General features: G+C 42.1%; 1 protein-coding gene across 1 annotated transcript in view; it reads right to left on the reverse strand.

Annotated features, from left to right (window-relative positions):
• Positions 1–3,238: 3,238 nt before the first annotated feature.
• LOC104961700 (prickle-like protein 1) overlaps positions 3,239–22,500 on the reverse strand; it is a 30,315-nt gene continuing 11,053 nt past the window's right edge. Inside the window, exons 2-8 of the mRNA XM_010790032.1 lie at positions 12,457–12,654; positions 11,108–11,221; positions 9,850–9,987; positions 7,281–7,484; positions 6,346–6,532; positions 5,218–6,204; positions 3,239–5,126 (exon numbers count right to left, since the gene is read on the reverse strand). Coding sequence (XP_010788334.1) covers positions 4,135–5,126; positions 5,218–6,204; positions 6,346–6,532; positions 7,281–7,484; positions 9,850–9,987; positions 11,108–11,221; positions 12,457–12,642 — 2,808 coding nt within the window. The 5' untranslated portion in view covers positions 12,643–12,654 and the 3' untranslated portion in view covers positions 3,239–4,134. The remainder of the gene's footprint in view (positions 5,127–5,217; positions 6,205–6,345; positions 6,533–7,280; positions 7,485–9,849; positions 9,988–11,107; positions 11,222–12,456; positions 12,655–22,500) is intronic.

The following is a 22,500-nucleotide window of genomic DNA, read 5'->3' on the forward strand; positions in this document are numbered from 1 at the left end:
GGACACCCGTCATGGCCCAAAAAAATCGTAAGGTTTAATGATCTTTGTTTCTTCATTTTTGTTTTAGGTTAGGGGGGTTTTTACTTATGAATGACTTGACTCGGGTTTTTTATATTTTTAACGTTTGGGTAAAAAAAAAACAAAAAAAACCCCGGAGGTAAAAAGGTACGCCTCTTTCCTTTGGAGGTTTTTCTAGATTTTTTGTAAAAGGTGGATGTATGTTGTATTTATTTGGATAAAAAAGGAGGAGTTTTTATAAAAACAAAAAAGGAGTGTTTTAAGAACCTTTTTTTAGGACAACTATCAACTGGCCACAATAAAAGGCCACTCTGAAACGTGCAGTTTTGCTTTATTGGGGGGGTCTGGGGGGGTCCGAAAACCAGTCAGTATCTGGTGTGAGGGTTAGGGTTAGGGTTAGGGTAATGTTGTGAATCGAGTGGCCTGTGTTCGTCGTCCATAACATACGCCTGCCCATACCATAACCCCACCACCACCATGGGCCACTCGATTCACAACATTACCCTAACCCTAATCAGCATCTTGATATGCCACACCTGTGAGGTGGGATGGATTATCTCGGCAAAGGAGAAGTGCTCACTATCACAGATTTTTTCAGATTTATGAACAATATTTGAGAGAAATGGTTATTTTGTGTATGTAGAAAATGTTTTAGATCTTTGAGTTCATCTCATGAAAAATGGGAGCAAAAAAAAAAGTGTTGCGTTTATATTTTTGTTCAGTGTATGTGTGGTAACCATCCACAGCCAATCTGGTACTTTTTCTGTGGAAACAAAAGATTTTCTATACAGACAAAGTAATGGGGCGAAGCCTGCGAGCTAGTTCAGGCAGTCAACTCGAGCACCAATGATACATTAACATGTGACGCACCTCGTCCCTACAACCAAACACTTTCTCCTAAACATGTCGCTCTATTTAAGCTGCCAGGTCTTCCTGCCTCTGCCTCGCTATGCTGCCGCTGCCACTGCTGTGTTCACTTGCTATTGCTACGTTCATGTTCCTGCTGCTGTGTTTCATGTTGCTGCTGCTTGCCTGCCCCAACCACCACCCCAGCTTCCACCTGTAGGCTCGGGGGATAGTTATCTAATCATCACTCAATGTTCTTTGTAAATCTGTGGAGTGATGAGGCCCGAGCCTAGACGCCAAACTCAAACTATATGCTGCTTCTAATTAAGAAACACGTGAGTTGTCTGACTGAACTACTATTATGACACCGTGATATTTTCCCACTTCTTCACGTTGTCAGCTCATGTGAAGGATCAGGAATCAGAAACGATCCTCTGGTGTTTGGCTCATCAGACCCCCTGTATTGTTTTTATGAGACATTTGAGGCTGGGTGTGAAATGGCAGCTCCCAAACAAGATTCCAGCACCTCTTCCTCATTGTCCCTCTCACACCTGTTATGAGCCTCTAAAGTGGAGCTTTTATTGCTTCTTGGGCCACCCTGTCCTATATAAAAAGGGCCCTTATTAAACTTGAGAGGAAAAGTGTTTATCTTTTGACACTGCGTGATGTGTGTTGACACCAGAATGATCCGCTCGGCCTCAATGACACTGGGATATTTACACCTAGGCGCCAGGTTAGGCAGGAAGGAAACAAGAAACCTAACTGAGGGGGTGAAACGTTTTCTTTTATAGGCTTTGACCTCTTTACACTCCTCAGTAGGGCTGGGCGATTTAAAGAAATCATATAACAATATATTTTTTATACCTTGGCCTCCCCAGGACCATTCGGGTAACACAATAATAATGGGGATAGCCCAGATATCTCTCTTTGAAAGATAGCACTTGTTTTTGACCAAATACTTCAATATCAAAACGGTGACAATATTGTTTTAGTTTAATATTAATACTTTCACAAAATATTTGCAACATGAACATTTTGATAGTAGATAATGATTAAGTGGGTCAAGCATAGAACAGCTAAAACAGAGAGGTACATTTTGAAAATGTCATAACTTTTTGTTTTTAAACACTTATATCACAAGATCCCAAATCAAATGTCTAGTCTCCTATCTTATCAAATATCGATATATATTGCCCGGCCCCACTTTTAGTACCTAAACTATACATGAGAATGGATGTGTTTTCCTTAGAGGAAAGATTCGATTTGAATTGTTTTTGCCCAAAAGTTTCTTTTTTTTTTTAAGAGGACATATGCTCATTTCCAGATTACGTGTATCCTCTGCCTCTACCGTGACATGTCTCCGTGCTTTCATGTTCAAAAAAGCCTTAATGTTTCTCATACTGCCTGTGCTACAGCAGAACTTTGGGATTCTAGCCTTTGCAGAGCACCTACATGCACCTACAACCAAAAATAACACACTACAGGAAAGGGATGATATGGAACATTTAGCTCTAACTTGCTTCTGTGCACTTCCAGGTGTACCGGCAGGACTGCGTGACCTTCGGCATGGTGGTGAAGATGCTGGTGGCTAAAGACGCCAACCTGGAGAAGCAGCTGCAGGTTCCCCTGAGGGAGAACCTCGGGGAGATCCGCGAGCGATGCCTGGATGATCTCAAACACTTCATCAACGAGCTGGACGAGGTGGTCCGGCAGCCAGAAGCCTCCGTGTGCGACTCCACCACCCCATCAACGGGTCATAAACTCATAAAGACAGCAGCCAACCACAGCTCGTCTTACTGACACATCGGCTCCATGAGAGAATGAACATGATGGTTACTCGGATATATTTTGGAAGTGCTTGGACCTGAACTGAATTCCCACATCAACTTGAACATGGGACAGTATGCATGTGTGGATGAACAGTGTTCATTTTGAACAGACCATTTTTTTTACTTTCACAGTCTCTGTTGAAAGATGTTAACTATTAAATGATTAAAAACTGGTTTTCTGTCAAATGTTGGATGAAATAAATCACTTACTTTATTTAAAAGTTACATCACAGTGCGGTGAGATGTATGACTTGGTGCTGCTCAATTTACAGTTCTACATCATTGTATACATTTGTACTGTCTAGAGAAATGCCAGTTTGGTTGCGTTTATTATGTTGTCTCATTTTGCACAAACTGAAGATTCTCTAAAGATTGCAGTAAACATGATTTCTGTTAACTCTGAGGTATTGTGATCTTTTACACAAGCGACACTTGTATTTGTTGAGGATTGGTTCACTGGCATTATCAAACACTACATTCCAAAAGGATACATCCTGTCATTTTAAAATCCACCAGGAAAAGAAAAGTCATCCTTGAAGCTTTGAGAGGAGAAAAATATTTATTACAAGCGTTTTTACATCAAAGCATTTATCTGGTTATGTCAGAGCGAGGGTAGTGAACAGTTCAGCTGAATATGGAACATACAAGTGTTACTGCCATTTGTTTCATATTTGGTACGGCAATAGTAAGCATTGTGGAATATACGTAATCGACATTGTTACAGAATAACATGGCACTTTACTGTGAAGAACAGTTTATTAAGTGGCACCTTCTTTGTTTCGCATAAAATATTATAACGAGGTCTGTTCGTTTACCTTTACACCTGCTCTTTTCTAAAGCATACACTTCCAAGAAAACAATTCTTTAAACCACGGATATAAAAATACCAGTATTAAAATCTTAACTTAGTATATACATTATCATTTTGTACTATAATGCATTAAATAATTATTTGGTTTGATTCTATTTTCTAAGTTATCGAACTCTTTGTACAATGCGTTTCCATTTTAATGCTCACAAAGATATTGCTGCAAAATGTATAACATAACAAGAATAGTACAAAATAAAAACGTAATGGCAAATGATGAATAGAACAAAAGGCTTTATGTTGCCACTCTGCTTAATCCTGATCAAAAAACGCTTCCAAATGTACCAGCCTATCCTTTATATTAGTGCTAAATGAAGACCAAATTTGAACACACCAACAAATGTTTCTATTCTGAATATTTGTTACACAGATCTGTCCAAGTTGTTTGAATACATTTCTTCTTTCAGTACAATTGGGCCTAAATATGATATGCATCTTGACATCTGGCCAAGCACCTTCTGGCCTAGGCCATATCTACAAATGGGTTTGATCCGCAAAACCATCATATGATCAGAACATCTGACTTTATTGCTGAGCACAGTGCAGGTTATAATGTAATTGCACTGAGAGCTGTTAGGAGATGATACAGTTTTTGGAGCGGTGGCTCTTCCTGCGACCAGTCTGTGAGCCATGACTCAGGGAAGTGAGGGCTGTAACCCTTGTAGGGTAGTCCTCGGCGTAGTACCGCCCTGCCGCTCGTGGCTGAGGGATTGGCTGGCCCAGGAAATAGCCCTCTTCCTCAGAGTCCGATGATGAGGAAGAGCAAGTAGAACAACAGTCATCCTCATCTCTGTATAGATTCATAAACTGCTCTAGTCGTGGGTCTCCTTGAGCTGAACCCTGAAGCATATAGTCAGACCGGGTTTGGGAGTAGGCCAAAGGCAGCCTGTGTGCAGGATGCTGTGGGACCATGCCTCCACACGGGGGGTTCACTAGACCCTGCTGCTGGGGCTCAAAAGGCCTCTGTGCTTGCTGGTGAGGCTCATTCGGCCTCTGTGCTTTCTCCAAAGCCACCAAGTGAAGGTTGTTGTCTGAGCGGGCTTTGCGGCTCTTGTGGTGCCGGCCCTCCCGGTGGTGTTGGTGATGCTGCCTGCTGCGCCCATGCTGGCTGGATGGGCGGCTTCTTTCTTGGCCCATCTCCTCCGAGCAGTATGCCCTCCGCTGTGGCTTCTCACTCATTGGATGCCTTCTAATATTGACATCGAAGCCATCATTATATCCGTTGTCCACTGTGTCTTCTGAAAACTTGACCATCTGTGGAGGCCGAGACTGGGACTTGCTTCTCCGAAGAGCTGGTGCATGGATGAAGGAGGAAGGGAGGCCTTCCGAATGTGGGGACATTGCGAGATGTCCTCCTGGGGCTCCTCCCCTCATTGCCAATGCTACGTCCTCGTCATCTCCCTTCTCCATGTGAAGGTTGAGAGAGTTGGCACTGTGGTGAAGATGAGATGAATTAAAGGTCCCCATGTTGCTCATCTTCTCGCAGTCATCTACAACGGATGGATTCTGAATGGCAAGGCTGTAGACCATGGATCTATCCCTTCCATCTCCATCCACTGATGCACCTAAAACAGAACAAGCAAGAGAGACACGTTTTAAAAAGCTGTTGATATAATAAGAAGGTCAATCTTTTCTCTGAACGAGCAGTCTGCTTACCAGTGATATTTGAAAGTGCCAAGGAGTCCATGGAGTCTCCTGCGCCTTGCTCAACTTTCCTCAGCTCATCAGCGATACACTCAAGGGAGTCATCGTACCACTCCCTGTTGTCTTGCCAGAAGGCCCGTCTTCCTGTCCCAGATTGTTCCTGATCCTGGTCCAACTCCAACTCTTGAATCTTTCTGGCACTGGCAGGGCCTGGATGACTTCCATAGGCTGAGTCCCCCAACCCGTCCTGGGACTGGGCCCAGTACATTTCAGGCAGATGCTTCTTGCTCATCAGTCCGGGGCTGAAGCTGTTGGTCCGGGATTGATTGGAAGTCTGGCTCTGGGTTGGACTGGCAGGGGTGGGAGAGGAGGCGGTGACCCCCAAAGATGTTGTATCAGGTTTTAGCCAGGGGTCTGACACACTCATTACCCTGGGTCTGTCACTGCTAGGACTGGGAGATTTTAGGGACGGCTGCTGAAGTTGATGTAACATCCCGCGGTCTCCAAACTTGAGAAGGAGCTGAGTCATATAGTCCTCATGCTGGGCCCACTCCTCTGGATCCTCGTCCCCACCAGCATCCTGCTCCTCCCGCTCCCTCCAGAACCTCTCCTCCTCCAGACCTAGACGGGCCAGCTTACGCCCTACGATACCAATGTCGCAATCAGCCTCTCCATCTCCAAACTTATCCTCAAACGCGGGGACGGAGGCTGGAGGGTTGATCAGCTGTGACTGTCTCCACTGTTCGGCAGGCTTGCTGCTCTTCCCCATGCGCACACTGCGCCGTGATTCACGTGAGCGTGCAGACTGGAAGGCAGAATCAGACGAGTCGGAGGCAAGAATATCTTCCCCCTGGCTGCAGGCCTTTGAGCAATAGATGCGACCCTGCTTTGGAAGGAAGGGACAGCCTAGCAAGGACGTCTTGCACTGGGCACAACAGAAGCACTGGTCTGCGGCATGCCAGTGTACACCTTCATAGGTCATCTGGGCATGGTCAACACCTGGACATGGTAGGATGAAAATAAAACAACCATAAGATTGGGATTAAAACACCAGGATCTTGTGTTCAAGCTAGGGTATACAACATTTTAGTTGAATCCGAAGAGAAACAAGAAAGCTAGCACCTCAACAATATAACTCACCAATGTTTTCACCACAGGCCTCGCAGTACTCTGCATACAGAGACTCAAAGCAGCAAGTACAGTAGGGCCGGCCATCTTTCATGATGTAGCGTTGTCCACCTAGCATTGTCTCGCACTCAAAACAGGCAAAGTGCTTCATGTGCCAATGACGACCCTCTGCTTCAGTGCACTCATCGGAAAAGATGATCTAAAAAGGAGACACATACTCTGTTAGTTTTTTGGACATTAGGCGCTTTCACACCGCAGTACTTTTCCCACAAAGGTTCCTGAGAACTCTTTAGTTCTGATGAACTAAGTACAGATCGCGTTCACACCGGAATAAGTCCCTGGGGGTGGATTAGGCAAATGAAGCCGCTGACGTCACTTCTTCTTCTTCTGCTGCTTTGGGTTTACTGGCAGGCTGCAAACAACTTCCCGCCCAAAATCCCCGGCAGGAAGTCCCCGGAGTTGGGGACTGGCTTCAGTATAAGCTGCTGGGAGTCCCAGCAGCTTATACCACTTCTACTGCCTTCCGAGTAAATCGCCAGAACGCCGACACCTCCTCATCTCCACCGCTCCCATGTTTTATTTTGTGTTGCCATAAGTTAGTCTCTCTGCGTTTCTGCGCTGGGCTAATGCTAATGCTAATGCTAATGCGAGGATAATAAAATGGTGGCTTCACAACACTTTTTGAGTTTTACGGGGCGTGGTTTGCAATCCGCCCAGCCAATCAGAAATATAGCTCTTTTCTCACAACAGACCCGCATGAGAGTCCCTGCTCTCTAGCAGAAGGGGGTAAAAAGGTTCTCATGAACTAATTTTAGTTCCGGCTCTTTTTGGTGTGAACGCGACATTTCGGAACTATATCGGAACTAAAGTGGGAAAAGTACTCCGGTGTGAACGCGGCTATTGCTATTGTTAAACATTAAGTGGGTAGTGCTAGTACGGTGTATTACCTCGTCACAAGAAGAGCACCGTGGTTTGAGAAGCTCAGCGTGATGTCGTCCGCAGAGAGTCTTGCCGTTTTGGTGGAAATATATCAGATCCACCAACAGTTCTTGACATGTGGCGCAAACAAAGCACGCTGGGTGCCAGCAGGGGCCCGGTCCCGCTCTGGAGGCAAAAATAGCCATCTCTCCTCCATTGATGCCTCCGTCACACTGATCAACACAAACAAAAGATAATCCATTAGATTTATATTTCAAGGCATCTCCTGGATAAGGTTTTGCAAAGTGTCATAGGGGTTCATCATCGAGAACGAAACGTAGGCGATAACTAGCGACAATCACAAACAGAGATGAGATTTCAAAACCGATACGATACAGTTCATCCCTGTGACACATGGGGAATGCAACATAAACAAAAGATGGATTATGGAGATAACTATTCAAAATATATCTTCTGCGGTTTTATTTGGACAAGGAAGGCCAAACAACAGGTGATCGTACTGCAAGTGCCAAAGGAATATGATCCACATCAGTGAATCCTACGAGGATAACAATCATAGCACGAGTACATGATAACATAACAGATGATATTTTAAGAATGGCTGCACCAGTGACAACCCCACCCAGTGTCTTCCTGACTTATTGTATTGGCAAAGGGGCAGATTCTACATTTTAAAATTGTGAGGGTTAACTAGGGAATGCATCTCAAAGACATTGTTAAAGTTTATCCGGAAAGGTTGTAGGACTATGTTTCCATATGTGGCAATGCCTAACGAGTCATCAATTGGGTGTTGCTGAGGAATTGACAGCATGTTTGCCACATAAGCTTAATTCACAGGCCTTGGTCTTGAGTCAAAATGACAGAGATCGTAAGAGCGTGTCTGAACGTGAAGTCTTTATATAACCTATAGCTGCTATGGGATAGTATGCCCAGCTGTTAACCATTATTACCAGGGTGGACAGACATGGGCCTTGGAAACAGGGGGTGTTGTGTGTCCCCACCAGGAAACTGGAGCCTGATGAAGTGAGTGTGTGTCCACCCACATCTTTATGAAATATCCTTTTGAATACATTGGCATGTGCAGTATGGTTGCATGAATGTGCACGTGTGTAGGATGAGTCAGAGGGTGTGTTTGCAGAGCATATATGGATACACTTGCATGTTCAGTATGTCTAAGAATGTGTGCTTCTATGTTTCATTTGTGTGTGTGTGTGTGTGTGTGTGTGTGTGTGTGTGTGTGTGTGTGTGTGTGTGTGTGTGTGTGTGTGTGTGTGTGTGTGTGTGTGTGTGTGTGTGTGTGTGTGTGTGTGTGTGTGTGTGTGTGTGTGTGACCTTGCATCCCTTAGCATCTGTGTTTGAGTGGTGATGGACTTGATCTGCCTGTCTGGAGGGATTAACACGGCCGGCTCTTCCTCGATACACGGCAGAGGATGTGGTCTACTTATTGGTCAGGGCTCATTTTCCCGGAAGCTACATAACACTAATATTTATGTTTGATGCAGTGAAAGGAAGTTTTTGTTCAAGGCGGCTGTTATCACTAACTCACACGAAGAAATCACGGGACAAGCTTGAGGATGGTTTTGAGTTCTTTGTTCATTTTTTTTTATTGGTCGCTAATAATTTTTCCGGACCAATTTCAACATATTGTACTCACACTACCTCACTGCTTTTCGATTTCATTTAAACTACTTTGCCTATCATTATAATGTATTTACTATCTTGTATGTCTTTGTTTTAGTGGTAGATTTCTATTACAGGGTGTTCAAACTTGAAACTGTAATGTTATACTTTACAGATATACAAATGTCCCTTCTTCAACATTTCTCCAGTATGTATTGGTTTTCTTAATGACATGAAACTCTCAAAGTATTTTTTTACTTTATTTATTTATCTTAATTTGTTCTGTTTTCTGTTCATATTGTTTAATTTCAGTATATGAACATTGATGTGAAGTGCCTTTTTCTGATATGTGGATATGTCTTTCTACCCTTGATACGTATATATTTACTGTGTTTATTTTAATTGTATTATGTTATTGTATTATATTGTTATCTCATGTGTAATGCCTGTTAACATGCATAAACACTGGCCCTTTTACTTTCCTTTGACAGTACGTTCTTACATAATTCTGTTTAATAGACCAGCTGCATGTCATTACACCAGTAGATGTGGATTAATGTGCCTCATACTGTGACTTGTTTGGAAAAAATAGGATTTTTAAGACTTTCTGCAAGAATTACTGCACATTTTCTTTGCAGTCTGTCATGCTGAGATATAGACGGGCGGCAGGAAATGTGGCGAATTCCTCGCGAGGAACTGGTTTCTCCGCTCGGCTTGAGCGTGAGCCTCCCAATTTCCCCACTTCCCCTCTCGCCCTAATGAGGAGGTTTATGTCCGTGATCAAAACCATTAGCCAATCAGGGTTGAGCCTCGGGCTGCTGGATGTTAGCTGCTCGCGATATAAATAACTTAAGAACCACAGGTTGGTTTCCTCGTAACTTCTAGCTTACCTTATGGCTATGTGAGCGATAAATGTGTGCATGTGTGTGTGTGTGAGTATCCACGTATGGCACTTACACTTTCACAGCGGGTGTGGTGCAGAGCTCGGGGCAGGATCTTGGGTGTTCCTCTCCCCAGTGCCTCCCTCTTCCTCTGGGCACTGAACATGTGGAGCTCCCTCTTCTCTTCCTCCGTCAGGGAGTGGCAGTAACGCACCTGGGGAAAGATGAAAAAGACAATGAGTTGACAAAGTAAGGGCCAAAAAGACTTCTGATATTTTATGGTTTTTGTATTCAGTGTATGTCCAAATAAGGCTGGAAAAATTGTTTAATTGAAGCAAATTCCCCTCGAGGCTGCGTTGAAAGGATGACGTGAGCAAACCCTTTCTCTGTGTTTAGAGATGGTGATGAGGGCTAAGATAAAAGACCATGACTATCCTAACAACCAGCTCGGTTGTTCTCTAAACAACAGTAAACGATGCTGGCGTGTCAGCACACACACACACACACACACACACACACACACACACACACACACACACACACACACACACACACACACACACACACACACACACACACACACACACACACACACACACACACACACACACACACACACACACACACACACACACACACACACACACACACACACACACACACACACACACACACACACACACACACACACACACCAGAGTTACGCACATAATCCTCCGTCAATTTGATCCCTCCAGGTCTGCTGGTAAACATCATAAAAACTGTCAAACACTGTGTGTGTGTGTGTGTGTGTGTGTGTGTGTGTGTGTGTGTGTGTGTGGACAGAGACCACCTCTGTCAGACTGTAGGCCTTGCCTGTCCCTCCCCTCAGGTGATAACCCCTCCACCATATCTCCTAATGCAAACTCTATTAACACACATGTGAAAGGAGTGCTGCTTTACGCCCCATAAAGCCGATATACACAAGAGACTGGAACTTCTTTACTGTCACAAGACGGTTTGGGAATGTGGTCATTGTTTTAGTTTTACAAGAAAAGACTAGCAAGAGTGTTAGGGCTTTAACCAACTGCTGGCTTTACACTAGTTAAGGCTGAGGAATGTTTGAAATGTTCTTGACTGCAAGGAAATTGAGAAAAATCCAATGAACTGTGTACCAATCAGGTTAAGCTTTGTTGTAGTTCAAGAAATGAACTTCTCCCTCTAACTCATCCACCTCTCTATGGAAATATCTCTGACATTTGAAAAAGATATATATTTTTAAACTTCAAATACGAGTTTTAATTATTCAAAATAAGGTGGCATGTCTGTTTGATCACTATCTCTCCCTTTCATACCTCGTTGTCATGAGGCGGCAGCTGGTAGAGGAGCTGTCTGATCCGGTGCTTCTCTCCGGGACTGTTGACGTACGGCACCTTTTCCTCCGGCAGACAGGAGAAGTACATCTGGACCTGAGGACGAAGACGGATAAATGAGCTTTAAAAAGGTCAGAGAGATTGTCAAACCATTGCTTGTTTTTGTGTAGTTTTTGAAAGTTCAAAAGACCCTATATTGTCATTTTCTGTCTGTCATACAGTCAGTTGTTGCTATGCGTCCTTATTAGTGTGACAATGTGGGGCAAACATGTCAATCTCCATCCAGTCACAGGCGTCTGACTGTGGAATGTCTCTACACAAAAGAGATAGCCAGGTTGGAAATGTTAATGTTTGCCTTGGCTCGTTCCTGCAATGACAACTCGACTAATTAGATTTTTTCCCCAGTCATTTCTGGTAATCAGGAGAGATGAGACACACCTGTGGCACCTGGCTCCGGCCTATTTAACAGACCACACCAGCCCTCCTCAGTTGGATTTTTGCTATTTGGGACCAGTTTTGTGAGTGTAAAGAAATTATGTTTTTGGGCAACTTTTAATGAAACTTGCTCTCCTTTTGTTGCAAGAAGGAACCAGCTTGTAACACTGCTGACAGGGGATAGAAACAGTGACTAAACGTTTGTCTGTGTGCATTTCTAAAAAGAAATATGGGAATATATTGCAGACTGCCTGAAAAGTACTAAACATCTGTATCCTAAATACACACTAATGAATGTGAAAACATCCACAGCCAGATGTCGGGCATGTGGCACTACTAATCCACCAGCATGGCATAGGAGACAGAATGCCTGCAAACATATCCTCAACTAAAACCACATGCTGTTAGCACACAGGTTTACTCTCTCATGCTATGAAAACATATATTTATATGTATTTGACTTTCCTATATAAAAAAGATATTATTAGATAGCTATTACACAAAGATACTTCTGTATATAAGAAGTGGAGGTTGGTTTGAGGAAATGTTTGCCACCGACATCTTGTTTTTTGGAACCAGAGGGTGAAGCTAAGCATATCCGAACACTGAACAAGACATTTATTGTTTAATGTAAAACAAAAACATGGTCAATTACAAGGTGGCCCAGCCTCAAAGATTAATGATCCAGTTTACTCTGCAAAATGGAAAAAGGGAAAAAGTGATTAAGACCATAAACTCATGACGAGTAGTATTTTCTTAGACTTCTATACAATCAGATTCCTTTTCGAATAAGGGGAGTCACGTCAAATATAATTGGAAGTTTAAGGAACTTCCATTTTTGTTCTGCTGCTCAGTCAAGTTAAGTAATCTTGGAGGGAAAATGCAACGGGTCTTACCTGCTCAGGCCTGAGTCCAGGTGGCACCCACGCGTATTCCTCCAGCGCACATCCAGAGTCATCGTCGGAGGTGGAGCTCCTCTGGAAGCCCACGGATATCTTCACCATCTTTCCCCCGGCACGAGGCTCCATGTCCGGGCCTCGAGGAGGAGGGCGCTCGCCTCTTTCGCTGCGCTCCAGGTTCATCACACACGGGCGCTGTGGATAAAAGGGAGGATTTAAGAATCACATTTCAAAAACCTTTTGGTCACCGATTGGCTGGGATTTTTTTTGCCACTTATTGTTCATTCCTCTGCATTTTTTTGTGCTTATCTATGTTTCCCAACAGAATAACGGTTTTCTCAGGAGTGTTTTAAGAGATTTGAGAATTATTATTAGTTTTTTTTTTTATTGGTTTTTTTTTAGTTTGTTATAATTATTCATTTGAGTGAGAAAAAAAAAAGGAAAAAAAAGAAAATATATATTTATATTATTGTTGTATGTTTTTGTTTCTGACATGTTCAATAAATTGACAAAAAAAAAAAAAAAAAAGATTACCAAAAGAGCTTGAGTATACAGCATTACGTTTCTCCTTAACATCGTTCACAGTTCAACCTCTTGTCACACTTTTTGTTATTCTCCATCCCATCAGTGTAGTTTGTCATACTTCCTGTGTTGATCCATTACAGAATAATGCTTGATAAAGTGCCTAAAATACTGCTTAATCTTAAAGAGATTTAAAATGGAAAGTCATGCAGGCTTTTTCCAAAATGGTGCACTTATTCAACAACTAACCATACAACCCTACATTGCAGTAAAGAGTGAATTTTCTTTCGAGATACAAATCTGTGCAAATATGCTGAGCGTCAGTAAACAAAAGTACATTTCTTCTAAGGGGGGGGGGATTGTAAATGTGATGCAACAGATATGTCCAGCTGCCACCAAACATCTGTTGCTCTTATCCTCTGCGCTACGAAGTACTGAAGGTTGTGAAACACTTGCAAGCAGCCTTTAATAGTGTGCTAGGAGTCGAGGACTGTGATTTACTGGTATGTGCAGTAAATGGATGTGAATAATAAGTAAAAAGCTACAAAAAAAAGTTTTAATCTTTCAATAAAGACACGATTAACCTTCAAAACAATCTGCATGTATTCACTCTGCTGCAGCATAAAACCACTTTCAGCAGCTCTCTCTTTACAAGCTGATAACGGTTAGACTGTAACATGAATAGGGATTAGTCGTCGTTGTGAGTCTCCTGCCTTCAGCAGTAGCCCTCTTATCTCAGCAGCCATGTTCTTCTGAGCCCTCTCAGCCTGATAACACCACTTTGTGATCTGCCTCTTTGACATGATAACATGTACTAGAATATAACTTGTTTGGGTTAAAACTTCACACAGGCCGTTAAAACCTCATGTAGGTTTGATGTTCCACACAAAAGCAGCACGATGAGGCACATTAGGATGTTGATGGCTTCCATTAAACAAACATTTTGCCTGTTAACTGTCAGTTAAATTCATTTAGACCAATGCGTGTACCAGGTGATACTAAGGGACTGTACTAAAATGAAAAGTGTGGGACGGTTGTTTGAAACAAGAACCTCATTAGGGTTATGAATATATTCAAATATATAAATTCAACCCTGGTTCCAATCGATTAAGCAATAACTTTTTCATAGTTCAATTCCTAAATTTTAACTGAACCTAGTATTGCCAAACTTTTCATAAACATAAAAAAAAGGTGTGCCCTGTTTACCAATCATTCAATATGTATTATACTTATGAAACAAGAGCTACTAAATAAACAGTTATTAAAACTGTTAGAGAATAAGCAAAAGGTGCACATGCAATTTGTATTTAATTCATCTAATCAATTTCACTCGCAGTAAATCTTGCAATAAAATGCTTCACACATGACTTGGGAAATGTTAGCAATAGCCAATTAGCATACAGTTGGATGAATACCAGGGCCTCAAAACACTGAATTCACAGATTAGAAATGCTGTTAACAAGTCAAACCAAAGCTCTTATCAAGGCACAAAGGGTTATTTGACTGTTGCTTTGTTCTTCAGTGACTAATCTATCAGGTTTTATGGTAGGACAGATAATCTTATCACCCAGAAGCTTTTCTTGACCTGTTCTGCTTTATATCTCGCTTAGCCTAGTTCAGACCATAGTTTAAACTACACAAGGTACGCTTTTAGGGCCATTATCTCAGTGGAATAATGGTTGTTTGTGTAGCTTGGAGTGTTAAAAATACAGGGCCAAAGACAATATTAAGATGTGTAATTTGTTAAGGAAAATATGTGGGTTGGTGCAAGGGTTCCTAAACGTGGAACAAAAGCCCCAAGGCCACCATAAACTTAAAAACAAATTGTACTTCTCCAAAGCATGATATCACATGATCCCATTAAACATGTCACAAAACATCAAAACATTGCAAGCATGAAGAAAAAAGTTTAAGGATGCCCAACAAATTTTGGGGGGAACATTTATTTTAGAGATGTTTTGTATTAAAACAAAATCCAAGCCAAGGTGTTCAAATGCTTGTTTTGTCTACTTAACAGTAGCAAAATATTAAGATGTTGGTTTTACGGTCATAACTGGTAATATCAAGCAAAAAAAAAAATCCCACTTTTCAAGAAGCTTATACCTGAGTGTTTTGGTATTTTTGGCTCGAACTAATTTACTTTACATTTCTGTCTTTCCTCCACTGCCCTCCCTGCATCTTTCAAAAAGTAACGGAGAAAAAGGTGACTGTGGATTCTTGAGCCAACATACACAGCAACTCACATTACACCGTGTCACCCTTTGGCCACAACACAATGGCCGTCTTTGTCGAAAAACAAAAATAAAATGTCCAACCATTCCCTCCTCTAAAGCCCAGCCGATGTGGAGACGTGACAGGAGGAGGTTAAGGGGGTTAAAAAGGGAAAAGTGTTTGAAAAAGGCATTTAAACAGTCACAACATTGGGTCTGTGTAAACACGGGCCAGATGTAGCGAGCTAACGGTTAATTGTGTGCGCCTCCCCCGCTCAACTGACACTTTTAAAAAAGGGACTCTCCCTCAGCAAAGAGTTAGTTAGTCAAACACGTGGGAATTTCAAATGATCACAACCCCAGGAAAACATCCAAAACCACCAAGAAGTTGGACTTTTCTGTGAAGCAAAGTAGTCCCAGGCTTGGTGACTACTTTGGAGTGCACTTTCTGAAACCATAAAAGAAAGTATATTTTTCTATGCATCATTGGATTTACTTTAGGAAAACCATTAAATTGTGGAGTTCAAAGGCTGAGGTCATCGCTCTTTGACTGACAAAGAGTGTTATTTTAAAAAGCCAAATGGGTGTCAGGGGGTGCACAGGAGACCTAACACAGCTGGAGTGAGACCACCTGCACAGACACATAAGGACTGTCGATACACTATATCACAACCACTGCTATACATGGGCACTTATTGAGCTTAGCTTTGACCAAAACCAAGGAAATCTCCCAACATCCATTGCATGCCTCTCCATCAACAGACCTAATGGTGGAACTTAAATGCAAAATTCTACATTTACACATTTCTGCTCATCTATTTGTTCTCTTACCTCCAGGAAAAGCATCTCTCTTTCCACCTTTGAATAAAGCTCTCATTCACTCCCACAATCCCCCACACAGTCGCTCTGGCTACATGTCTGCAGCAGCATCGAGCTGAACGGATCCACGCTATAATCAGATCCAGATCCCACTCAGCCAACAAGTGCTCACGCTTTTTGAAAGTCAGCTGAGAAGGGATGAGTCTGAGAAGACACCACTCGCTCTGCAGCTGGGGGAGCAGCTCATTCAGTGATCCAAAAAAAATGTGAAGGTCCAAAGAGCAAAGCAGGAGGGCAAGAGAGTGGCGTCTCTATCTGGAGTGTCTGTGATGCCTGTGTGTGTGTGTGTGTGTGTGTGTGTGTGTGTGTGTGTGTGTGTGTGTGTGTGTGTGTGTGTGTGTGTGTGTGTGTGTGTGTGTGTGTGTGTGTGTGTGTGTGTGTGTGTGTTGTTGTGTGTGTGCTCTTGGGTCAGCCGAGCCTTGTCAGCCCCTCCCTCATTCCCCCCTCCACTGCACTTCAATCACACACACACACACACACACACAAGCACACACACACACTTCAGAGTCAACACCCCACCTATCTCCACACCCCCTTCCTCCAGCAGAGTGACATCGAGCCCCTCCACCCAGCCCCCCACCTCGGCTGCAGGATTCCTGAGAGCCAGATGACATGTCCACTCGGCTCTCACACTCAAACTTTTTTTTTGTTCCACAAGCCAGACAAGTGTCCAACTCAAACTCAGCGTGTTACATGCACACAAATAAGGGGTTGCCTTCATTTTTGATAAAGTGTAAAAGATAAAAAAATCCTCCAAATGCAATGGATTTGAATTTTGCAGTTTTTTTTTAAAATATCACTTCTCTTTGATTTCCAACAACATTTCTATTTACAATGCGAGTGACTGCACGCTGTCATTAAATGGTTCCTGGGGTCATTAAGTCTCATGCATCTCATGTCATTTGCTCTAATAATGTCACATTTATTTCTACTTAGCTGCTGATTAGATCACAGGGTGGTTAATGGAAGTGGACCAGCTGCTCTGTTGTGACAATTAAATCGATCATTCGTGCAAAAATCCAAGCTAAATTAGAGTATGTAAAGGGTTTGATCTTAAATACTTTTTTATTAAAACAATGCTGAAGCAATTTATGGTACTTTTTAAATGAGATCAGTTCACTTAAACAGGTGATAACTGTTGTTTTTGCAAATTGTTAATATGGCTTTTCTATTGTTTGATGCTGGGTTTTTGCCCAAAAGGCTTTTTGCTGGGGTCAAAGATGGCAATAATCCAAAATATGCTATAAATTTCATTATAAAACGGACGAGTCAAATCAAGCAATCTGATTGGTTCTTAGCAGTGATATACTGAGCGTATACCACGGGTAGAATTGTAAGTTACTTTTCACAACAAGTCAGTATCCCTCCGCGTCTGAGAAAAACAGTATACCGTTGGTATAGGAACAAGAAAGCAGCGGAGAAGCTTCGCGTCGGGCCGAACCACGCCCCTTAGCTGTGATATAATGAGCATATACCACGGCCTGTCGTGAGCTATTGCTTAATTATAAAAGATAATTATATGAATGGGTATAACTGCAACTGACCTCTTTCACATAAATGTGGACACAGAAGGTATTAGATTTCCATATCCATTGAATTAAGTAGATATTGTTGGCCAACGTGGTTTAAAGGTATGGCATCATTTAAAGAAGCAAATGACGTCGTTTCCAAAATTAAAGTTTGTTGGTTAAATATTGAATGTGCTTCCTCCCAAGTCAATCTCATCCATTTTAGGAACTTCTCACACAGGGGGTCTTTCAACCTCACCCCATCACTGGTACCACCACCCCTTCCTATTTTAGAGATGTGAATGAGATAGTGGAGGGGGGTCCCCTGTCATCATCTCTCACTTCCGCCAATCACAAAGACGTTATTGTGTAAGAGCGCTTCACGTCAGGAAACGCCTGACTATCCGGCAGAACTAGAAGTTAAGAGTTGTCAAAATGTGATACCCACCATGAAGAAAAGGTGCTTAATAAGTTCAAAGAGGGGATACGTCGCACAAAAACAGTGCAGAAAACCAGGAGACACAAACACAAGCAATTGACTTAATAAGCCTGGGGAAGTTTGTTGTCATTTCTTTGGACAAGCTCTGCACCATCCGTCATTGTGGAAGGCTGAAAAGCAGCAAGGGCTTCATTTAAAGAGCCTAAAATGACAAATGAGTTTACTCAATTGTCCGGCAGACAAAGGCACCCTCTCCCTTGACAACCTCACAAAGAGTGACTTGCAGACGGGGCAACGGAGCTGTTTGTCACATGCCAAAATACCTGTTACAAATGAGAAATGGCTCCGTTAGCTTACTAGCTTAGAAGAGCGAGAGATTCTCTGTGTGCATAGAGATGGAGTTGTCAAGCTTTTGCCAAGACGGCCATCTTTCCTGTTATGCCAACAACACACATTTGGAATTAAGAGAGAGAAGCTTGGCAGTCCAGTCTGAGGGTAAACCTTTCAGAAAAGCTCTCAAGTTTTCCACGGGTCTTGGCTGCACTCTGTAAAACCCACTTTGTGTTCAACCCTCTAAGAGATGTGCATCAAGATTTTTATTTCGATTTGCAAAAGCTCTCAAAATCATAGGGTTGAGCGGAAAAAAGCTCTATTTCTGTGACCGACAAGCACTTAATTCAGATAACGGGAAGAGACAATGAGTGGGTGAGAAATGCTCGGGTGTGAATGGAGGACAGGTCAGAGGATGAGTGGCTTTATCCAACACAATAGGCAGATATCAGCCCTCCAGACTGGGCCTGGGCTTGTGGCCAAAGACCCCTTGTCCTTTGGAAAAGACAAGAGGACAGTTGACCTTGCTGTCTCCTTTGCTTCCTCTGGAAAAAGATCAGGGTGCACCAGTTCAGAAACAATCAGAACGTTCTTTAAGATTAGATTTTAGTTGATGTGGAAGGTGTCCGTTTGTTGTGTCCTTAAAAGTCAACAAGGAGGTCTTTGACGTTTACTTTTTTTTATTGGATTCTTTGGCTTTAAAATGTGTAGGATCACAACCTAACTGCAGACATCCATCTTCTGTTCTTCCTTTGCATTATAAATGGGGTTTTTTACTCAAAGTAATGGGTCTTTTTCAGGCAATGGCGTAATGTATCAGGACTCCGTGGACATGTGCTGAATGGATGATACTCCCGCCTTATTCACATGTCCGAGGCTTATGAGCAGGAAGTAACAAATTGGGGGTTTATGCAGTGACCTTTGACACAGGCGCTTACAAATACAAATTGATGGTATAGTAACATGGTAAATGTGCACAATTGCACAGTTTCACAAATAGCTGCTTAAAATGTGGCTTTTGAAATGGCAAGTTTTAAGCCCAATTCTATACCAGGCCCTAACAATTCTAAGAAAATGAACAATGACTGACATTTAATGAGAAATAATCTGATGGAGGAATCTTGGGCTGTTATCCAGTATTATTTAAATGTCCATTATCTGCAAAAAATAGGGGTCTAACCTTTAGCCCAGTAAAGTAATTTGGGCAGAAACGTTTTGGACAGTGTTATTTTTTTGCATAGGCTCTGGACGATGGTTCAGAAAAGATCTAGGGGCTTTTTCTATACTTTAAATTCAACACCATGTCTGGACAACACACTCTTACACACAAACCCATCACACTTACTCACTTATTCCATCAAACATAGTTTAACTGGTCATTTGGCTTTTTCTTCACCTTTTATTGTGCTAATCAGCTCTTTTCTTCATTTCAATGTATTGCAGTCATTCACACCTGGACTCTACAACCACTACTATGCTCCGTCCCCAGGAGGCAAGAGGCCGTTTAACTGAAACCCTTAGAATGCAAATATCAGGAGTGACATCGCCCTTTGGTCGTTCGAAACCGATATAAACAAGGACAGTGACATGTCTCAACTTGTTGCAAGACAGGTCGTCATGAAACCTAGGGACCATTCTTGATGTTAAAGTTAAAGTGCAAATTAAATCTAGCTCTCCTACAAAGGGTTAAATCATAGGCTTTGAAAGTCTTGCAGGACAATACAATCATCCGGTTCAATTTGCTTCATTCTGGTAAACGTAAGGGTGTGGTGGAGGTCATTGTGGAGATATAAACGATCTGCAATTTAATATAATTTCTACGAAAAGATGACGTGTTTTTGGTCTCACCATCTTTAAAAAAGGGAGTGTATGCTTGAAAGAAACTAGTTTGTACGTGAAGTTGTAACACCAAAAGGTAAACATGTTTATAGCTCTTCTCAAAGGCAGGGCACAAAGCCTACCATCATACAAAGGGAAGAAACCCAATGAACCATAACAATTGGGCATGGTGCACACCTTTGTCTGCTCCTTGTTTGAGTTGCAAGAAGATCTTGAATAAGTTCCTAACAAAACAAGCACTATCACTGAACCAAAGCTGACAAGCCCTGACAAAATCACAATTGGGGAATTTTAAACTAGATATTAAAAGTCCTTTGTTTGGCCCTACGTCATAAACACTAAATTGTTCTTGTTTATACCTCTACCCAAAAGACATATCTTTCTAAAAGTAGCAATGAAAGACTTGAGTATCCTGACCGTATTTTTTTCTGATTGTAATCAGCAGTGTCCTACTTTCAGAGGTCAACAGCTGACAAACCAGTTCACACACATATCTGCGTCACAAAAAGAACCTCCGTCTCAATTCACATCCATTATGAAGCCTCATTCAGCCCCATTGATGCCGACAGACACCTCTCAGCAGCCTTTCACACCAGGAAGCGGATCTTTAGCCTTTGCTAACAAGACCCACCAGCTCGACTCGCTGCATATCAGGTTGTTGGAAGTGCAGCTCGGTGGACTCGACAGTTCATTGTTAGTATCCCTTTGACACTCCCAGACCGAGTGTGATTTCAGTTTCTAGTCATAAAACCCTCGGCTGAGATTTGTTAACCACTGCAGGGTGTTACCTGCTCACCTCCGGGACAATGGGAGCAGCAATAAAATGGCAGTAAAATGCAGGAAATGCAGTCAAGTACCTGTGATGGCAGCTTAGGTAGTGATTGGTTTGGGATGCTTCCGCTAAGATTCTACTCGTTCAGACCTCTACTTAAACCTTTTATGAGTGAAGTTCAGAGTGGGCGTTCCATTTTTAATGTTAACCTATTGGAAATATCAATGTGGGTTGATGTGTCCATCCACAACTTTGGCCAACATTCAAATATTGCATGTGTTGGATTCAAAGGCTTTATGGTCATATGTGAAAAAAGCTACAGCGTAGTTCGGCAATTAAAATCCTAAATCCCAGGCCCTGTATCAAGAATGATGAAAGACGTCTATTGACAGACATATTTTCCCCAGAGGATGACTTGTAATGACTTTGGTGGTAGTTTAGCTTTCCAGCTAGCAAAATCATCAAGTCAACATTTTAATTTGTCCAATACTTTGGATTTTGACCATTATAACTTATGACGTAGGGCCAACTAATGCCATGCCCTTCAGCCCCAACTGCACGTTGTGTTTTGTGATAATTAGCAGATGTCAGCCATTTAAATCGCGAATTAGTATTAGGAACATAATAAAAAATGTATCATGACTGCTTAACATTAACATGACAGCCTCTCTCATTGTAACCATGTTAGTCAGATAATGTTAACATGTAGTTCGAAGCCCCACAGAAATACAACTTCATAGAGCCGCTAGCCTTTTGACCAAAATTAGCTCAAGATCTACCAAACACAACACATGTTCAGATTCTACTTTCACCTTCCTTAACTGAAAAGTGTACTCCTTGACTAGAAAGACATACGGACTTTGCATTTGCACTCAGTCTTTGTGATATGTCACAATATCCAATAAGCTATTTGCTTCGGGGTTGAAAACTAGCGCTCACTTGTCAGCAGCGTACATCCAACAGCTGTTATTGCATGTTCCTTTTATTCTCTTCCAAATATTACGTATATCAATTTGGAGAAATCATTGCAAATGAAAATAATTGCGGTTTGAATGCTGCTACCGTTAAGCCTTACATGTGTATCTGTCATTTATATTTAAAGATATATTTAAAGATCCGCCTTTGTTGCTGCATATGTAGCCTATTATACTGTCGTTTAAGTGGATTTTCTGTAAATCCCTTCACTACGCACAAGCTGATTAGACTATGTTGAGGAATTATGTCATTTTAGAGCTTAGGGTTTTCAAACACAGTAAGGAGGCTTCAACAGTTCATGTCTAGACGTAATTTATTGAATATTATCATTAGTTTTCACGATCTGGCAGGGTCGCTTAATACGAGTTATTACCTGAATCTGACTGCATGCAAGTCCTAGATGGTCCCTGTAGGCTACGATACTTTGCCAAGCCAAAGTATCCTCTTGCATTCAAACTGTTGCATCAGGGTAATATATCCACTTTGGAAAAACAACTCATAGTAGATGAAGAAATAATCTGTATTTCAAAATAACGTTAATTCTGGTCTTAAAATGGGTTGGTCTTA

The sequence above is a fragment of the Notothenia coriiceps genome, unplaced genomic scaffold (genome assembly GCF_000735185.1).
Source record: "Notothenia coriiceps isolate Sejong01 unplaced genomic scaffold, NC01 NC01_scaffold00033693, whole genome shotgun sequence".
In the NCBI taxonomy this organism is placed as follows: Eukaryota; Metazoa; Chordata; class Actinopteri; order Perciformes; family Nototheniidae; genus Notothenia; species Notothenia coriiceps.